The following is a 17,825-nucleotide window of genomic DNA, read 5'->3' on the forward strand; positions in this document are numbered from 1 at the left end:
TGAGAGCACTGTGTGGGAATACTACACTTATTGCATACCTTATCACTGTGCTCCATAAACTCTGCCAGATTCAGGAGTGTCTGTGTGACCTCAGCAATGTCCTGCGACGTCAGGGCCAATTCAATACTGCGGATCAGCTCATCCTGTTGATCTTCATTCAGCTCCGACCAGCAGGAAAGGAAAGCTGCATTAAACAGATCTCTGCATAAAAAAAAAAGAAGAAACGTTCAGCCACATACACCTTGCAGGTCTATCAAGTGAACCACCCAGTAGAGAGCTCACCTGGCCAGAGGGTTATACGCTTGTGCCAAAGACCAGCAGGAACGAAGAGCAGGAGAAGAGGAGTCTTTCAATAGCTCCACACTTAGTCGTCTCAGCCACTCCAACCAGTCGTCTTTGGACACTCTACGGGCTGCTCCCCAGGCCTGACAATTTGAGAAAACCCAATAGGCTTTAAGAACATGCCCTTCTAGGATATTGTCTCGCATGTTCCAGACACTGATTTCCTACATTACCTTCTGTAGATTGGTGGTGCTGACATGCAGCTTCTTCATAGGTCCACTATCCAATGGGCCACTAGAAAAGGTTTCTCCTAAGTTTCCTTTCACTGTCCGATGCTGATAAATTAGTGGATCCTCTTCTTCATCTGCAAGAGTATAACCCTAGTGGTATATAAAAAGAAAAAAAATATATGAATTAGGCGCTCCTGCCCAATCAATGATTGACAGTCTTCCCTGCATTAACCCCCTCCAATCCTGCGCTGCATATGTATGCCACAGGAGTCTGGTTAACATGAAGGGGTGTATATACATAATTCTGAGATGGGGAGGGTGCAGGAGCCAGGCACAGCAGTCCACTAAAAGACTAAAGTGATGTCTGGTAAAAAATGAAGGAAATGTGCCACTCTCCATCGAAGAAATTTAAACTCTGGTTTGTGCCATTCCTCAGTTATCCCCCTTTGTCAATATCTACCCACGTGATACTATTGGCAGGGACTGAACAGCACCAGACTATGCGTGGTCACCCCCTAATGACTAATGAAAACAATGCCATTAGCTGTTAGTGTGTAGATGACACGTTAACAAGAAGGCCCTCATACACATGTGATAAAAGTTAGTCGCAGCCCCCACTCTCCCCCAACAGATGTCATTAGAAGGAAGGATTGAACATGCTGACTAGTTTACTACCCCATTAGCACATGCATGCTTGGCCAAACAGAACATGTGTGAGTATGGGGGAGCAGGGAGCAAAAGCATTCAGCCGACAGCTACTGAAGGTGTATGGGTCATTTATTAAGAATAAGGGGGTCATTTATTAAGACTGGCGTTTAGACACCAGTCTTAACTCCTATATCTGACGGTGGATCCGCAGAAGTTATGAAGAGGTGCCAGAACATCCAGTGCCAGTCTAAAAATGTAAGACAGCTTCCTTGCTGGCTTATTTAGACCATTTACTACACCTAAAACAGAATTGCACTGCAATCTATGGCAGAAGTACACCTAAGATATTCATATTTCTGGATAATAAATAACTCAAGAATAACTCTTCTTGTGTCATTACCTTTAAAATCCTGCAGGTCAGAACCTCGTATCTCTGGTGTAAAATCCGGTGCTTTAGCAGTACCTTGTTCACCATTGGTATAAATATCTGGTACTGAGAAGAAATTCATGAATATACAGTTATTCCACTTCTATTAAACATGAAAGATTCTAAAGATCCTTTCTTTATAACCTGCATGTAGCTCATTACCGTACCTTCTTCCCCAGCTGAAAGACTAATGAGGAGAGTGTGTCCATGGCCGTCTGTCTTAGCTCAGGGCAGAAATCTAGTGTACGGACTATTGGGTGAATGATCCGGGAGGCATAATCTGTGAAATCCAGCGATTCTGTCAATCTATCCACTGTTTCTAGAGCCACCCTGAGGAAGGAAATACATATTTGATAATGATGATCAACTATAAGACACCAGTTACAAAGTAGGACAATGTGGACATGTTGCATCTTGCTGCAGAGGCGGCTGAACGTGAACTGTATATGACACCCAGACTACACTAGCAGCAGCATACATGGCTCACCATGCGGTACACTATACGCTATATTAATAAAGCACCTTCTAACAATCCATGACCATAGTCGAGAACAACCCTTTAGACCATCACATGTGTGTGTCTGTGGAAATAGTTAGATGTCACACATACATTTTTCCAGACTGAAAGCTAAAACATCTGGGCCTGGCCAGAAGTGCTACCAATAAACTTGAGGCTTGACGGTGGTTCTCTGGGGAACATCTGTTACTACTGGACACACAGTATCATTCACGACTGGCATTTACCGCATAGCTGTCCCTTGTTATTGTCTAGGATAGTCAATTTTAGGGGTAACAAATCTGATACTAGCCATCTTTGACTTGTACACAAAAAAATACTGCACCAAGAAGGAGATGTTGGAATCAAATGAAACTTTCTACGTATTAATGTAACGATCTATGTCAGCGATGACAATATTAGAGCAAAAGGAAAAGTTTATTGGGGAACACTGTACAACTAGTACCCTGTTGGGCCACCTCTAGCCTGGATACAAGATGAGATACACAGTGGGCATGGAGGCATACTTGTTCTGTATGGTATCCTGCAGCACATTTGCCCACAGATGTTGCCACTGGGCTTGTAGATACTGCACAATCCCAGCTGGTCCCATGAATGTTTGACTGGCTATATAAATCCGGTGACCGGGCAGCCAAGGAAGTGTTGCAATCTGGTGGAAAACTTCCTGGTAAACCCTGCAATTTGTGTGGGCGAGCATTATCCTGATGAAAAACGCTAGGTTGAAGCCCTGCCATGAGAGGAAACACGTGTCCGCAGGATGTCCTGTACATATCACTGAGCCGTTAGGGCTCTTTCACACTTGCGTTCTTTTCTTCCGGCATAGAGTTCCGTCGTTGGGGCTCTATGCCGGAAGAATCCTGATCAGTTTTATCCTAATGCATTCTGAATGGAGAGAAATCCATTCAGGATGTCTTCAGTTCCGGAACGGAACGTTTTTTGGCCGGAGAAAATACCGCAGCATGCTGCGCTTTTTGCTCCGGCCAAAAATCCTGAAGACTTGCCGCAAGGCCGGATCCGGAATTAATGCCCATTGAAAGGCATTGATCCGGCCTTAAGCTAAACGTCGTTTCGGCGCATTGCCGGATCCGACGTTTAGCTTTTTCTGAATGGTTACCATGGCTGCCGGGAGCCGCACGGACGGTAAGTATACCGCTCCCCCGCTCCTACTATGGCAACCAGGACTTTAATAGCGTCCTGGCTGCCATAGTAACACTGAAAGCATTTTGAAGACAGATCCGTCTTCAAATGCTTTCAGTACACTTGCGTTTTTCCGGATCCGGGGTGTAATTCCGGCAAGTGGAGTACACGCCAGATCCGGACAACGCAAGTGTGAAAGAGGCCTTAGTGTCCGTTGTATGCGATGGCTCCCCAGATAATCACACCAGCAGTTGTGTTAGAGTGTCGGCTCCACAGCAAAGCACGGATTGAAGCGCTCACCACGAGGCCTCTATACTGTAACTGTTGTCTAGGTTCTGTTTGGGATCCCACTAGTTGCAAAAGACTATACAGTTCAAGCCTGCAGCAGTCCAGGTTTCTAGTTCATGACAGCACTGCAAGCAAAGGCAACAGTGGCTGGCTGTCAATACCAGGACACATAATGGGTGCTATAACTCCAAACTTTCTTCCGCTAAGCGCATGGAATTGGTCCGGGCAGAGAAAGGGGTGTGTAATAAAGGTGCCACTTGTGTCCGTTTGGTGGACAAAGAAACCGTGGGAGCTGCTCACGCTTATCAGCAGATCGAACAATCCTCTCTACTGGTGGTCTGTTTGGGCCATCCAGAGTCTGTTCTGTGTGTGCCCTGAAGTAACCATTGCTCTCCAGACCTCAGTTTTGGGCTTAAGTTATAGTAAATCCAGCAGCATGTGCTAAGCCCCATCCCCTTTTCTTGACACTTTAGAAAAGTGGCGAGAAGCTCAAAAAGTTTCTAATTATGGCGCAAATATGGCATATGCCATAAGTTGCAACTTTTATGCCACAATAGTGGAGTAAGCACTCTAGTAAACGCTCCTCCCAGTGGATCGAGCAGGAAGCCGACAGGTCTGTCCACTGTGTGGCAGTCGTGCAGGGTTACTGCAGCTCAGCTTCCACTCAATTGAATGGGAGTGAAGTTTCACAGTCTACAGGTTTATGGTCCAATTCCCCCTCTCTCATGTATACAATGTTATTCTACCGTTTATGAAACCAAGTAATCTATCAGCGTGTTCTCAGAGGTTAAAGGAAACTGAGTACTCAGAGGAAATCCACTCAGGATTTGAACATTTAGAGCTGCAAGTCAAACACCAAGCGACCCCAGAAAGTAAGGGCTCATGCACACGACTGTTGCCGGTTTTGTGATCCGAAAAATATGGATAATGCCCGTGTGTGGGCCAAGTTCTCAAATCCACCTTCGTTAAATACAAGTAAATAATAATGGCATGTCCCAGGTAAAGTAGTAAGTTGCTCCTGTATGCATGCTGCACTATTACTTTTTCTTGCAACTATGTATGTGAACCCTTTGGAATGATATGGATTTCTGCACAAATTGGTCATAAAATGTGATCTGATTTTCATCTAAGTCACAACAATAGACAATCACAGTCTGCTTAAACTAATAACACACAAAGAATTAAATGTTACCATGTTTTTATTGAACACACCATGTAAACATTCACAGTGCAGGTGGAAAAAGTATGTGAACCCTTGGATTTAATAACTGGTTGAACCTCCTTTGGCAGCAATAACTTCAACCAAACGTTTCCTGTAGTTGCAGATCAGACGTGCACAACGGTCAGGAGTAATTCTTGACCATTCCTCTTTACAAAACTGTTTCAGTTCAGCAATATTCTTGGGATGTCTGGTGTGAATCGCTTTCTTGAGGTCATGCCACAGCATCTCAATCAGGTTGAGGTCATGACTGACTGGGCCACTCCAGAAGGCGTATTTTCTTCTGTTTAAGCCATTCTGTTGATTTACTTCTATGCTTTGGGTCATTGTCCTGTTGCAACACCCATCTTCTGTTGAGCTTCAGCTGGTGGACAGATGGCCTTAAGTTCTCCTGCAAAATGTCTTGATAAACTTGGGAATTCATTTTTCCTTCGATGATAGCAATCCGTCCAGGCCCTGATGCAGCAAAGCAGCCCCAAACCATGATGCCCCCACCACCATACTTCACAGTTGGGATGAGGCTTTGATGTTGCTGTGCTGTGCCTCTCTTTCTCCACACATAGTGTTCTGTGTTTCTTCCAAACAACTCAACTTTGGTTTCATCTGTCCACAGAATATTTTGCCAGTACTGCTGTGGAACATCCAGATGCTCTTGTGCAAACTGTAAACGTGCAATGTTTTTTTTGGACAGCAGTTGCTTCCTCTGTGGTATCCTCCTAATGAATCCATTCTTGTTTAGTGTTTTACATATAGTAGATTCGCTAACAGGGATGTTAGCATATGCCAGAGACTTTTGTAAGTCTTTCGCTGACACTCTAGGATTCTTCTTCACCTCATTGAGCAGTCTGCGCTGTGCTCTTGCAGTCATCTTTACAGGACGGCCACTCCTAGGGAGAGTAGCAGCAGTGCTGAACTTTCTCCATTTATAGACAATTTGTCTCACCGTGGACTGATGAACAGCAAGGCTTTTGGATACACTTTTATAACCCTTTCCAGCTTTATGCAAGTCAACAATTCTTAATCGTAGGTCTTCTGAGAGCTCTTTTGTGCGAGGCATCATTCACATCAGGCAATGCTTCTTGTGAAAAGCAAACCCAGAACTGGTGTGTGTTTTTTATGGGGCAGGGCAGCTGTAACCAACACTTCCAATCTCATCTCATTGATTGGACTCCAGTTGGCTGACACCTCACTCCAATTAGCTCTTGGAGATGTCATTAGTCTAGGGGTTCACATAACATTCACAGTGCAGGTGTAAAAAGTTACATAAAGTGTTCAATAAAAACATGGTAACATTTAATTGTGTGTGTTTTATTAGTTAAGCAGACTGTGATTGTCTATTGTTGTGACTTAGATGAAGATCAGATCACGTTTTATGACCAATTTGGAAAGAAATCCATATCATTCCAAAAGGGCTCACATACTTTTTCTCGCAACTGTATGTAGAAAATACACCAAATATGCCACAACCCTTTAAAGGGAACCTGTCACCGGGTTTTTGTGTATAGAGCTGAGGACATGGGTTGCTAGATGGCCGCTAGCACATCCGCAATACCCATCCCCATAGCTCGGTGTGCTTTTATTGTGCAAAAAAAACAAAAAACGATTTGATACATACGCAAATAACCTGAGATGAGTCCTGTCCCTGACTCATCTCAGGTTAATTTGCATATGTATCAAATCGTTTTTCTTACACAATAAAAGCACACAGAGCTATGGGGACTGGGTATTGCGGATGTGCTAGCGGCCATCTAGCAACCCATGTCTTCAGCTCTATACACAAAATCCCGGCGACAGGTTCCCTTTAACTTTCAATCGCCGGCCTAGTAAGAAGCAGTATGTATCCGACATGTAACGATAGGATACTTACTTCCGAGCTTGTAAAGGAGAATCCGGGGCATCAAACAGCTTTACAATAGGTGGTAACAGGAGATGAAGGTAATCGTCTAGATTTGCCCCAAACATCTGTATTGCATTAAGAAGCTGAAAAAAACGTAAAAAGAAAGAAACAATCATTAATTAAAATATCCTGCAACATAAACTTGAATATTTTTTTGAAAATGAATGTTTTTAATAAGTTGCCCAGCGTGGAAAACAGTATTGAGAAGTCCAACCACTGCTGGGACCTTTAACAGGTAAATGAATACACCTCTTACCTTAATAGTCACAGAGCGTCCAGCACTACTGTCGTGCATAAAAACTCGCAGCATATGAGGGATGAGTTGAGGCAGATAAAGCTTGAACTCTCCTCCTAGTGCTAGTACAATCTGTTCGATGAGCAGAATAATGGTGCTCTGAATAGGATTATTCATGGTCCAGTAATCCTGCAAGAAGAAAATGAGAGACCAATGACCATACAACTTTCTCTTATAGTAGAGGCTACCTCTGGAGACATGTTATTGTAGAATACTGTATGAACTGATATTCCTTAAAGGGGTTCTCACGAGATTTATGCAAAAAAATAAAAAATAAATGAAAATCAGACAGTACATGACAAGCTCTTTCTAACAAAGCTAGAACCAACCATGTACTGCACATGGGTCCAGAGTTTCCTATTCATTGCTCAAACTGCTCTACTAGATTTATATCAAGCTGACATCTCAGGGGTATGTCCTTTCTCTCAACTTCTAACAGTAGATATGGCTGGTGACAGTTCAGGGATGGAACTGAGCAAGTGTGAAGACACAACTGACATGGACAGAGAAAAAAAAGGCAAAGAACAAACAGCAGGTGGCGCTGTAGAGATAAATGTGTGGCTCACTTTAAAGTGACATCGGTCATCTTATAAAGTGATGGCATATCACTAGGATACACCATCACTTTATGATCAGTCCGGATAAAACCTCTTGAACAGCCCTGTGGCCACAGCGCTAAAGCAGCATCAAATCCCAGCCATACAAAATGTGCATCGCACAACCAGGCGACCAGGAGAACCGCTGTGCAAAAAATACAGAATGGGAGGCAGCACTGAGCCTCTTCATTCGCAGAAATCAGACCGATACGGTCTGTGATAGTGTATTGTAGTAATATACCAGCACTTTATAACATGAAGATAAACCTGTCATCTATCAGAATAGCCCCCCAGTAAACAGGGCTGAAGTGCAATACCATTCACAGCCCATGGACAAGAGGTGCTGTTCTTGATAAAAGGTTCTCATTTCTCTATCCTGCCCACCAACTAGACCCCTACATAAGGAAAACAATATTTCATCTTTATGGCTGCAATTTCCCCCAACACCTTCCAACCAAATGAACAGGAAATTACAACTAACTTAATTCCACCAGCTGGGGCAGTGTGTCGCTCCACCGCAAGGGCAGGTTTGAAGCGCTCACCATGAGGCCTCCATACTCAAATCAGGTTGTCATTAGATCCAAAACAGAACCTGAATTAGTTGCTAAAGACAATACAGTTACAGTCCATGTTTCTTGTTCATGACACCACAGCAAATGAAGATGACAGTGGTTGGCTATTAATGGCAGGACACAACGGGCACTGTGACAGCAAATTTCCTTCTGCCAAGTGCCTGGAAATGGTCCAAGTAGAGACAGGTGAGTAATGAAGGCGTCACCTGTGTATGGATGGTGGACAACAAAGCCATGGGAGCTGCTTGTGGGCGGAGCAAAGAATCCCCTCTATTCCTCTCTAGTCTGCCTGGAGCCTGTTGGCAGTGTGTGCCCCCTCATAACCACTGCTCCCAACATCTAGGTCAGAACGTGCTAGATGGCAGGCAGTTTATCAAAATGACCATTCTGCTTCTTTCAGTCCCATGATGCTCCCCCTCTCAGTCTGTCAATAGGGCAAAATCTCTTCAAGTGCATTCTAGAGGCATGGGTAGCAGTTGAAGATCTTTCAGCAAGAGGTACACTACCCAAAAGTAGCCTCTGAGGGCAGCAGGGGAAGCACTTACACCCTCTTGTGGCAAGACCCAGTGTCTAATCAGAGCACACCTGTAATCATTTACATATTTGCCTGAGACATAACTGCATGGCACATTTGTATCTAGGCCTGTTATTTTTTTGTCAATGTGTGTATATTTCTTTTTCCCACCAGTCTTTTCTCTTTTCTATGTGAAACATAGTGTAACTGTTTAATAAAGGACATCATCCAAACCGTGCAGATATTGTGCTCACTATAGAGCTAAGAAAGCAAATACTCACTCTTATCAAGGCAAAGATCTCATCCATGTAGGGGCGGATGTGGCTCCGCACAAAGGATACCAGCATGCCCAGCTGCTGGAACATAAACTGCAGACAATATGGGAAAGGGAAATTAATGTGCACATCTAGTCGCAACATTACATCATGAATCTGACAGCACTTTGCTGTATTAGATATCCGAGAGCTCCAGTCATTAGTGAATACAGTGATGAGGACTCATTGTAAACATTTCTCAGACATTTTATTTTTTTATCTAAATTAGCTATTACAACAGATTTAACATTCATTTCTTTACATAACAATAGCAGCTTTGTTCTGCTAACACCAAGTTCCAGGTCCCCAGCAGTAGCATAGAATTTAAAGGAGTTTTCCGGTTTTGTGATATTGATGACCTATCTGCAGTATAACAGCCATTGTAAATCTGAGAGGCAACCTATTAGGCCACGCGTCTGGCATGGTTTAATACGCAAATTCTGAAAGCAGATATGGGGATCTTTGTTAGATGCCCAATTGCCATGGCAACCATTTTCACCTAGCAATTGTGTCCAGGTCAGCAGGAGTGGATAGGCTGGCAGAGGGATCCCCCTAACCCCCTCTGTCAAATACCACAGATGCCGTGGCTGCTATTCACCACGGTATCTAATGGGTTAAATAATGAAGATCAGAGGTTCCTCATCTTCTCCATTAGAGAGGGGAGCTGCTGTATATTCCAGCCATTGTCCTGATCGCACAGGCACGTTTGCTATGCCCACACAATCAGCAGGACGAGTAGGATTGTCCTAATGCATGTACCAAGATGTTGCTCCGTTCACTCTCCAGGGGACTGCTGGAAATAGCCAAGTACAGCGCTCGGCTACCTCTGGCAGTCCCTCAAAGAATGAATGGAGCAGCAGCATGCAGAATGCACACTTGATCATCACCTATTCAGTGGGAATAGGGACACCCCTTCCTCTGCATCAGTGGTTACGGCCCCACCAATCAGATGTTCATGTCCTTTCATGCAGATAAGGGATACATTTAACTGTGGTACTTTAAGACATTACTGAATTTTGAACCCATTTTATATTACTAAAACAATAAAATGTTCAGAGGTGGCCATTCACTTCCAAGCCATCGGTGCCACCTTCTTCCTTGAAGATAGATTGGATGTGTGACTTACCTGAGGCGACATCAGGCCTGTCCTCTTCTAGGCCAAAATCCAATGACAAAGCACAAGAGGTAAAAAGGAAAGCTCATTAGATTAATGTAAGTGAAAACAAAATAAGATTTCCTATGAGGCGATATTCTGCGTAGACATTTTATAATTGCACCTGACATTTGTACTGGATATAACTATAGGAGTTTTCCCATTAATATTTGATGGCATGGGGTCATAACGATCATGAGAATAGCGATCCCCAATGTGAATGGAGTGGTGGTGGACATGTGTGGTCACTGTTTAATTCATTGTCCATGGGACTGCTGAGCATAGATGTGAGCGGAGCAGTGGTCATGCATATTAGGGATCGACCAATTATCGGTTTTACCGATATTATCAGCTGATATTCAGGATTTTGATCGTTATCGGTATCTATTTTGCCGATATTCCGATAACGTATTGGGAACACAGAACCCGCTGCTCTCAGCGCTCTCCGTGTTCCCTCAGCAGCACAGGGGAGAAGGAAGCAGTGTCTCCCTCCCCCCTGTGCTGCTGCCGCCAATGAGAGGAAGGAGGACAAGAGAAGGGGAGGGGTTATGGCCACTGCGCCACCAATGAAGATAAGTCTCTCATTCATTCATATACAGGAGGCGGGAGCTGGCTGCAGAATAACATAGCCGGCTCCCGACCTCTATGAGCAATAGCTGCAATCTGCGTTAGTTAACCCCTCAGGTGCCGCGGATCGCAGCTACCGCTCATAGAGGTCGGGAGCCGGCTATGTGATTCTGCAGCCAGCTCCCGCCTCCTGTATATGAATGAATGAGAGATTTCTCTTCATTGGTGGCGCAGCGCGCCCCCCCAGTATTAATCATTGGTGGAGCAGTGGGCCCCCCCCAGTATTAATCATTGGATCCCCTCTCCCCTGCTCCTCCGATTGGAGCCCCAGCAGTGTAAGCCTGGGGCTCCGATAAGTTACCATGGCAGCCAGGATGCTATTGAAGCTCTGGCTGCCATGGTAAGCTCCATGCTGCTGTGTGCACAAGCACAGAGCAGCAGGGACAGTGTGAGCTCCTATTCCCCCTGATAGAGATCTATCAGGGTGAATAGGACAAGGGTTCTAGTCCCTAAAAGGGCTAAAAGTTAATAAAAAAAAAACAAAAAAAAAAAAAAACACACCAAAATATTAAGTATAAATGAAAAAATGATTTACAAAAAAAACCTACACGTTAACAATAAACATATTAATTTTCAGCAGATTTGTGTAGGAATTTTTTTTTTCTTCAAAAATGAAAATTCCCAGAATATCGGTATAAATTATCGGCTATCGGCCTGAAAGTTCACAAATTATCAGTATCGGCCCTAAAAAATCTATATCGGTCGATCCCTAATGCATATACACCTTCATTCAGACCCAGGACTCCAGTTCTTCTGATCATGGGATTCCCAGTGATTGGACCCTCTATACTCATACATGTATCATCTATTCTACCAATAGCTGATAAATGTTATTGGGAAACTACTTTAAAGAGGACCTTTCACTAGATTAAAAAATGTAAACTAAGTATACAGACATGGAGAGCGGCACCCAGGGATCCCCCTTCACTTACTATTATCCCTGGGCGCCGCACCGTTCTCCCGGTATAGCCTCCGGTATCTTCATAGTTGGGCTCCACCCAGTGGAACCTGCCGGCGTCTCCTTCTCCCATGCTGTAGCGCTGGCCAATCGCAGCGCTCAGCTCATAGCCAGAGAGCTTTTTTTTCCTCTCAGGCTATGAGCTGAGCGCAGCGATTGGCCAGCGCTACAGCATGGGAGAAGGAGACGCCTGCAGGTTCCCCTGGGTGGAGCCTAACATATGAAGATACCGGAGGCTATACCGGGAGAACGGTGCGGCGCCCAGGGATAATAGTAAGTGCAGGGAGATCCCTGGGCGCCACTCTCCATGTCTATATACTTAGTTTACATTTTTTAATCTAGTGAAAGGTCCTCTTTAAGCTCTGTAATGATCAGATGCATTCTTCAGTTAAAGTGAGAAGGATGTGAAAGCCGGCATTCTCAGCAAGGATGGGATGCCAGCAGTGGAATCTCCTCCCCTCTCACCCCCAATTCAGTTTAGTAATTTGGTTAACAGGATACAAAATTAACAAAGGAATAGCCCTCATCTGACTAGGCCCCAAATCTAGTAACTTGACCATACACCAAGATCCTCAGGTCCACCAGTCTTCTGCCTCCCTCGACCTTAGATCTACTGCTTCTTTCCTAACCAAATCCCATATCCACCACTCAGTGCTTTTAGGCTGCATATGTATTTTGCTCTGTAAAACACTGGAGTTTCTTCATCACTTACTTGAGGAGAAGGCTGGTGAGACTGTAAGAGGAAGAGCAAACAAAAAACAACTTAGACAATGCTCACCTAGGCGCAACCTTATTTAACAAGAAAATGCACTAATACAGCAATGCAAAAGACAATGTGGCGCAACATTCTCCTTCTCCAAATCAACGACATAAATGTCCACTGACCACCAATTGTAGGAGGCGCTGATGGCTTTCCACAGCAGCCAGGACCCTCTGCCAGAGGCATGGCCTAATAACCTGCCTGTCAGTTTTACACCGGAATACCAGGTATCACACAGTATTATGTAAGTGACCAAAAGATTGCCCAAACAAGTGAAATCAAAAAAGGAATCCATCATCCCGATTCTAGACTATTATCTGCAGTAATACACGAGTAGTACTGCACATTAGGAGTCCAGATGTGATGTTTCCAGTTCCCTCATTGTCAGCTGTGCCAGGCTAATACAACGGAGAGGATTCCTGTGCCAATGTATTTCACTGCAGCTTTAAACCACGACAATAGGGGCTGGAGTGGGACAAAATAAAAAAGCGATCCGGACTCTATTAATGCTTATAGTAGACCAAGATTGTGGTGATAGATTCCCTTTAAAAAGGTGAATAAAGTCGAAGGAAATTTTTTAAAACTGGTTATGAACCATAGAGGAAGAATACATTATTAAAACTGAACGCATGGCATGAATGAAAATGGAAAAACAAAATGGCACATTCAGTTTTTACGATTGACACCCTGCAAAAAAATAAATAAATAAAAAAACTCCACCCACAAAGAAAAATTGGGGACACAAAATGACTTTCATTAAAAGGGAATGTCTCACTTCAGCAAATGGCATTTATTATGTAGAAAAAGTTAATACAAGGCACTTACTAATGTATTGTTATTGTCCATATTGTCTCCTTTGCTGGCTGGAGTCATTTTTCTATTACATTATACACTGCTTGTTTCCATGGTTACACCCACCCTGCAAATCCATCAGTTGTGGTTGTGCTTGCACACTATAGGAATAAGCAGTGGCCAGGACAATGGGAGTGTGCACAGTCCAGCACGGCCACCGCTGCTGGATTACAGGTGGTCGTAACCATGGAAATGGGGGGTGATGTGTATAATGTGATTGAAAAACTCATCAAGCCAGCAGAGAAGGCAATATGGACAATCACAATACATTAGTACGTGCCAAGTATTAACTTTCATCTTCATGAACAATGCCTTTTGCTGAAGTGAGACAACCCATTTAATGTTTTTATTCTCCAAAATAAGAAATAAAACATTTTATTTCTACCACACTGTATATGGCATAAAAAATTAAATAAAAATTATGCCTCTTGGAATATGTTGATGAAAAAAAAATTTGCTTGTCCCTAAAGGGCCAACAGTCTGGTCCTTTAAGGGGTTAACAAATAAATTTCCATTATCCTGTTCCTCCAGGTGCAATGAAGACAGATTCTCATATCAGCCAGTGGTCATGAAACGTTCAAATCTCCCCGCAATCTTCCAGTTTTAAGAAAAGATTGCAGTCTGAGGCTATAATCAGAGTAAGAGTCGATAATGTAACATAAGTAGAGCAGACCATACCTCTCTCACATTGTTGTCACACAGGCGGATAACGCTCAGAAAGGTCGGCATCACCTGGGGCAAGAACTGCACGCACTTCAGTCCTAGAGACTTAAAGATGAAGGTGATGGCTTGCACTACCATAGTATGGTGGTTGGACAGAGACTGGTCCCTCAGGATGCGCATCAGAGTGACCACAGACACTGCTGGATAGAACTCATCCAGGGGCAGGTTCCCCATGTTTACCAGCATTTCACTGGTGCTATAGTCAGCTGAAGACAAGCGGGAACAGAAACAAACGTGAATGAAAACTCACACAATGAAGGAAAAAAAAACTCTAGATTATCCCTCACAGAGAAGGAAATCATGCAAATTGGTGGCATAATTAGTATACCATCATCGTAATGCGAGGTACCTTCTAATTGGTTAATGCTTCAGCTACCGTACAAACTTGGGACTATACGTATTCTACTATAAGACCACGTGTGAAGAATAAAGAGATAGTTACCAGAGTCCTGACTGGTTTTGGATTCAGATAAGCTCAGTGCTGAAGCATCTCTGGACTGGTCGATCATTCCAATATTTACTTTATGTTTGTAAGGGTCCAAAGCCCCCAACAGCCCCAGTACACGGATCGCCTAGAACAAGGAATCCAGAACAAATAAGGTTTTTCCGATATTACAGTAACACATTGGGTGGTTTCACACCACGATTTTAATTTCAAAAGTAATAGATTTATTTAAAAACGTACGCAAACTATGACTGATCCATTTTCTCAATTTTTACCTGAAAAAAAAGGCAAATACAGCAAAAAGAAAAGTGGAGTTTGGACTGTGTGAGCTGTGATTGGTTGAGTTTGACCTTTTTTGAGCAAGGTGCTTTCCCAGCCAGTTGGAAAAAACCAAACAGGAACAAAAACTATACAAAAACGTATTTTTTAGAAGCCCAAACGTCCAAACGTCCATTAAAAGCATCCATTTTTCTAATGCGTAAAAACAGATATGTTTAATAGAAAATAAAACATGGGGCACGAAAGAGGCTTTAGATTGACAGAGTGGTAGCTTGCCTCTCGGCGGATTCCCTGGTTTTGCTCAGTTTTCAGGAAATTCAGCAGCACTTCCAGCAGAGAGGGATACTTCCTGTACGGCTCCACCACATATCCCGTACTGGCCACCAACTGTCCCAGGGTCCATAAGGCAACCTATCATGGAAAGTAAGGAGGAGTCAGACATTTGACTAGAACCATACTATTAAAGGGGTTTTCCAACTTCTGAAAAAAATAATGAAATAAATACAGAACCAATCTCGTCAGTTCAGTGCAGGCGCTTGGGTCGTCCTGAGGTCTTTGTTTACAAGTGGCCGTTATCTCATCGCTGCAGCCAATAAGTTGCCTTAGCAGGTGTGTACCATACCAATGATACCAAACTCCTACCTCTGAGTGCTGGTGTCTGTAGTGTGACACTTGACTGCAGTGGTGAAGGGCCGGCCGCTAGTAAACAAATATTTGTGCGACCATAGAAGGACCTGCACTAGATTGGGGGACTGAAACAAATTGGATTTTTGTGCTTACCTGTAAACTTTTGTTTTTCACTGAGTTCATTGGGGGACAAAGACCATAAATATAGCTGCTGCCACTAGGAGGCGACACTAAGCTGAAAGAAGGGTTAGCTCCTTCTCTCAGCTATACCCTTCCTGCAGGCACTGAGCTAATCAGTTAGTACCAAAGCAGTAGGAGACAACTAGGAGCTGGATGACCTCCCATTAGAAGGTCCTATTTAAACTTCAGCAAATGGCATTTATCATGTAGAGAAAGTTACTACAAGTAGCTATTACCCATAGTAGCTGTACTGTTATTACCCATATTGCCTCCTGGCTCGATTCATTTTTCCATCAAATTGCTGTAGACTGCAGAAAGGGGCGAGGAACAGGAAGGAACCATAAGTTTGGGGACTGACACCACACCAGATGAGAGGCATGGTAGGCCACAAAAGCCACGGCCTTGAATGGATACCGGGCATGAAATATTCACGGCAATACTGGCCCCGGACCTCGGAGACCTCCCTGGGCGAAGGAGAGGGCTCGGAGTGCTAAAAAGGTCTCCCTAAGGCATGAAATGGGCCAAATAAAAGAGGCCGTCGGACCTGTGCGTTGCAAAAGCCAAAGCCACATTTTTATTTTTTTTCAACAAGGAAGAGAGAATACTAGGAGGTAGGAGCTGTCCAAGTCATGGCTCCCGCACAATATCAGGACGAAAGCAGGGACTGCAGTACGCAGCTATGCCAGACACCCACACCGCTGCAGCATGCACCCACCCAGTGCCATGACCACCATAGGGGTGCAGGGGGGGAGGAGGGGGGGAGAGGAGAAGACAGAAAGCCACCATGGGGAAGGGACAGAGTTAGAATGGCGGGAAAAACTGTCAGAGCCCTGCCTCCCGAACAACATTAGGCCCCAGCAGAGGGTTGTACTACATGAATGCCCTGGTCCATTCAATCACAAACAGGGCCTGAATAGCCGCTGAGAAGGAGATGGCCTAGAATAGACTTCCCCTGCAAAGGACTAGTCTTTTCTAGGCAGGGGGGTGAACAGAGCTCCACGGCTGAGGAGAAGAAAAACCATGCAGTGTGAGGGGAGCGCATAATGGGAACATGTCTGCGGCAGAAGCACACCATATTTTCCTATTAGATGCACTTTTTTCCTCAATCTTGCGCTGCCATCTTCTGGTGCATCTAATACTCCGAATGCCGGCACTAGAAGCAGTGGCCTCTGAGCTCCATTGCTAACAGACAGGCCCTGGCAGTACAGTTGTGAGGACACGGCATTTACTGTTCCCTGTGTACCTAATCTGTGTGTTATGTGCTCACTGAATGGTCATGTTTTTATAGTGCAATTGTTCAGTGTACAAATAACACACATATTGGTATACAGAGCAGAGTAAATGTGTGCCCTGCCAGGACCTTTGTAGCCACGTCCCCTCCATGCTGTGCACGGACAGATCCAGTCAAGTAATTCCAGTCTCCTACTACCGCTTCTGACTGGGTAATCTCAGGCAGCAAGGCTGTCCCTGATAATAGTGCTCAGTGCTCTGTGGCTGGCATAAGCAGGGGGCACTGTGATGAAACACTGTGGCTTGCAACGTGAGGCACTGTGGATGGCATAGTAAGGGGGCATTATGGCTGCTAATGTGATGATGCAATTGATTTTGGACTGTGTTTTTAGCGTATGAACTGTATATCACCCACAGGATACATACAGTAAAAATTATATTTTCTATTTTTATGTTCTATTTGTGGGTGTGTATTATGGTCTGTGAGTTTGCAATCGCAGATCCAGCCGCGTCACCTCCTTCAGCATGCTGGCGTTCCTCCTCTTCTAAAGGCTGGGAATGAGCAACAGGCTTAGTAGCTCAAACAGGAGGTTTAAAAAAAAAAAAAAAGTGTTCCTGTGAGAAAAAAAATAAGTAAAAAATATCAGCATGTCTGCCTCCTGCGGACACCAAGTTAAAACTGAATAGCTCAGTGTCTGCAGGGAGGGTACAGCTGATGGAGCAAACACTTTTTTCACACATTGTCGCCTCCTAGTGGCAGCAGCTATACCCACGGTCTTCTGTCTCCCCAATAACTGAGATTTTTTGCTGCTGTTACTTTTATGTACAGAAGTTGGACAGCCCCTGTAATTCCAGAAGTCATTGCCCTAGCATCAAACAGACCTGTCTCTTCGCCAGCAAGGAGGAGTCCTGTAACATGTCCATAATGATCGGGAAAAGTTCATCCATCCATTTCCTCATCTCTAATCCACTGACCTGGTTATGGGAAATATAAATTTGTTAGACATGAATACATTGCGAGGTGTCCCTGACAATAGTGCCTTATATACATTGTG

The 17,825-nt window shown here is 44.1% G+C and overlaps 1 protein-coding gene across 5 annotated transcripts in view; it reads right to left on the reverse strand.

Moving 5' to 3' along the window:
- The window catches only part of MTOR (mechanistic target of rapamycin kinase), a 187,462-nt gene that overhangs the window by 95,022 nt on the left and 74,615 nt on the right, over positions 1–17,825 (reverse strand). For 2 of the 5 annotated variants that reach the window (XM_040430322.1, XM_040430294.1), the window contains exons 16-29: positions 17,653–17,745; positions 15,010–15,144; positions 14,452–14,581; positions 13,965–14,215; positions 12,387–12,407; positions 10,063–10,089; positions 8,904–8,990; positions 6,902–7,069; positions 6,616–6,728; positions 1,755–1,917; positions 1,561–1,653; positions 516–662; positions 283–425; positions 39–201 (exon numbers count right to left, since the gene is read on the reverse strand). In XM_040430322.1, the coding sequence (XP_040286256.1) occupies positions 39–201; positions 283–425; positions 516–662; positions 1,561–1,653; positions 1,755–1,917; positions 6,616–6,728; positions 6,902–7,069; positions 8,904–8,990; positions 10,063–10,089; positions 12,387–12,407; positions 13,965–14,215; positions 14,452–14,581; positions 15,010–15,144; positions 17,653–17,745 (1,734 nt within the window). The remainder of the gene's footprint in view (positions 1–38; positions 202–282; positions 426–515; positions 663–1,560; positions 1,654–1,754; positions 1,918–6,615; positions 6,729–6,901; positions 7,070–8,903; positions 8,991–10,062; positions 10,090–12,386; positions 12,408–13,964; positions 14,216–14,451; positions 14,582–15,009; positions 15,145–17,652; positions 17,746–17,825) is intronic. The other 3 variants (XM_040430302.1, XM_040430309.1, XM_040430315.1) reach the window with 3 other exon arrangements.

The sequence above is a fragment of the Bufo bufo genome, chromosome 1 (genome assembly GCF_905171765.1).
Source record: "Bufo bufo chromosome 1, aBufBuf1.1, whole genome shotgun sequence".
In the NCBI taxonomy this organism is placed as follows: Eukaryota; Metazoa; Chordata; class Amphibia; order Anura; family Bufonidae; genus Bufo; species Bufo bufo.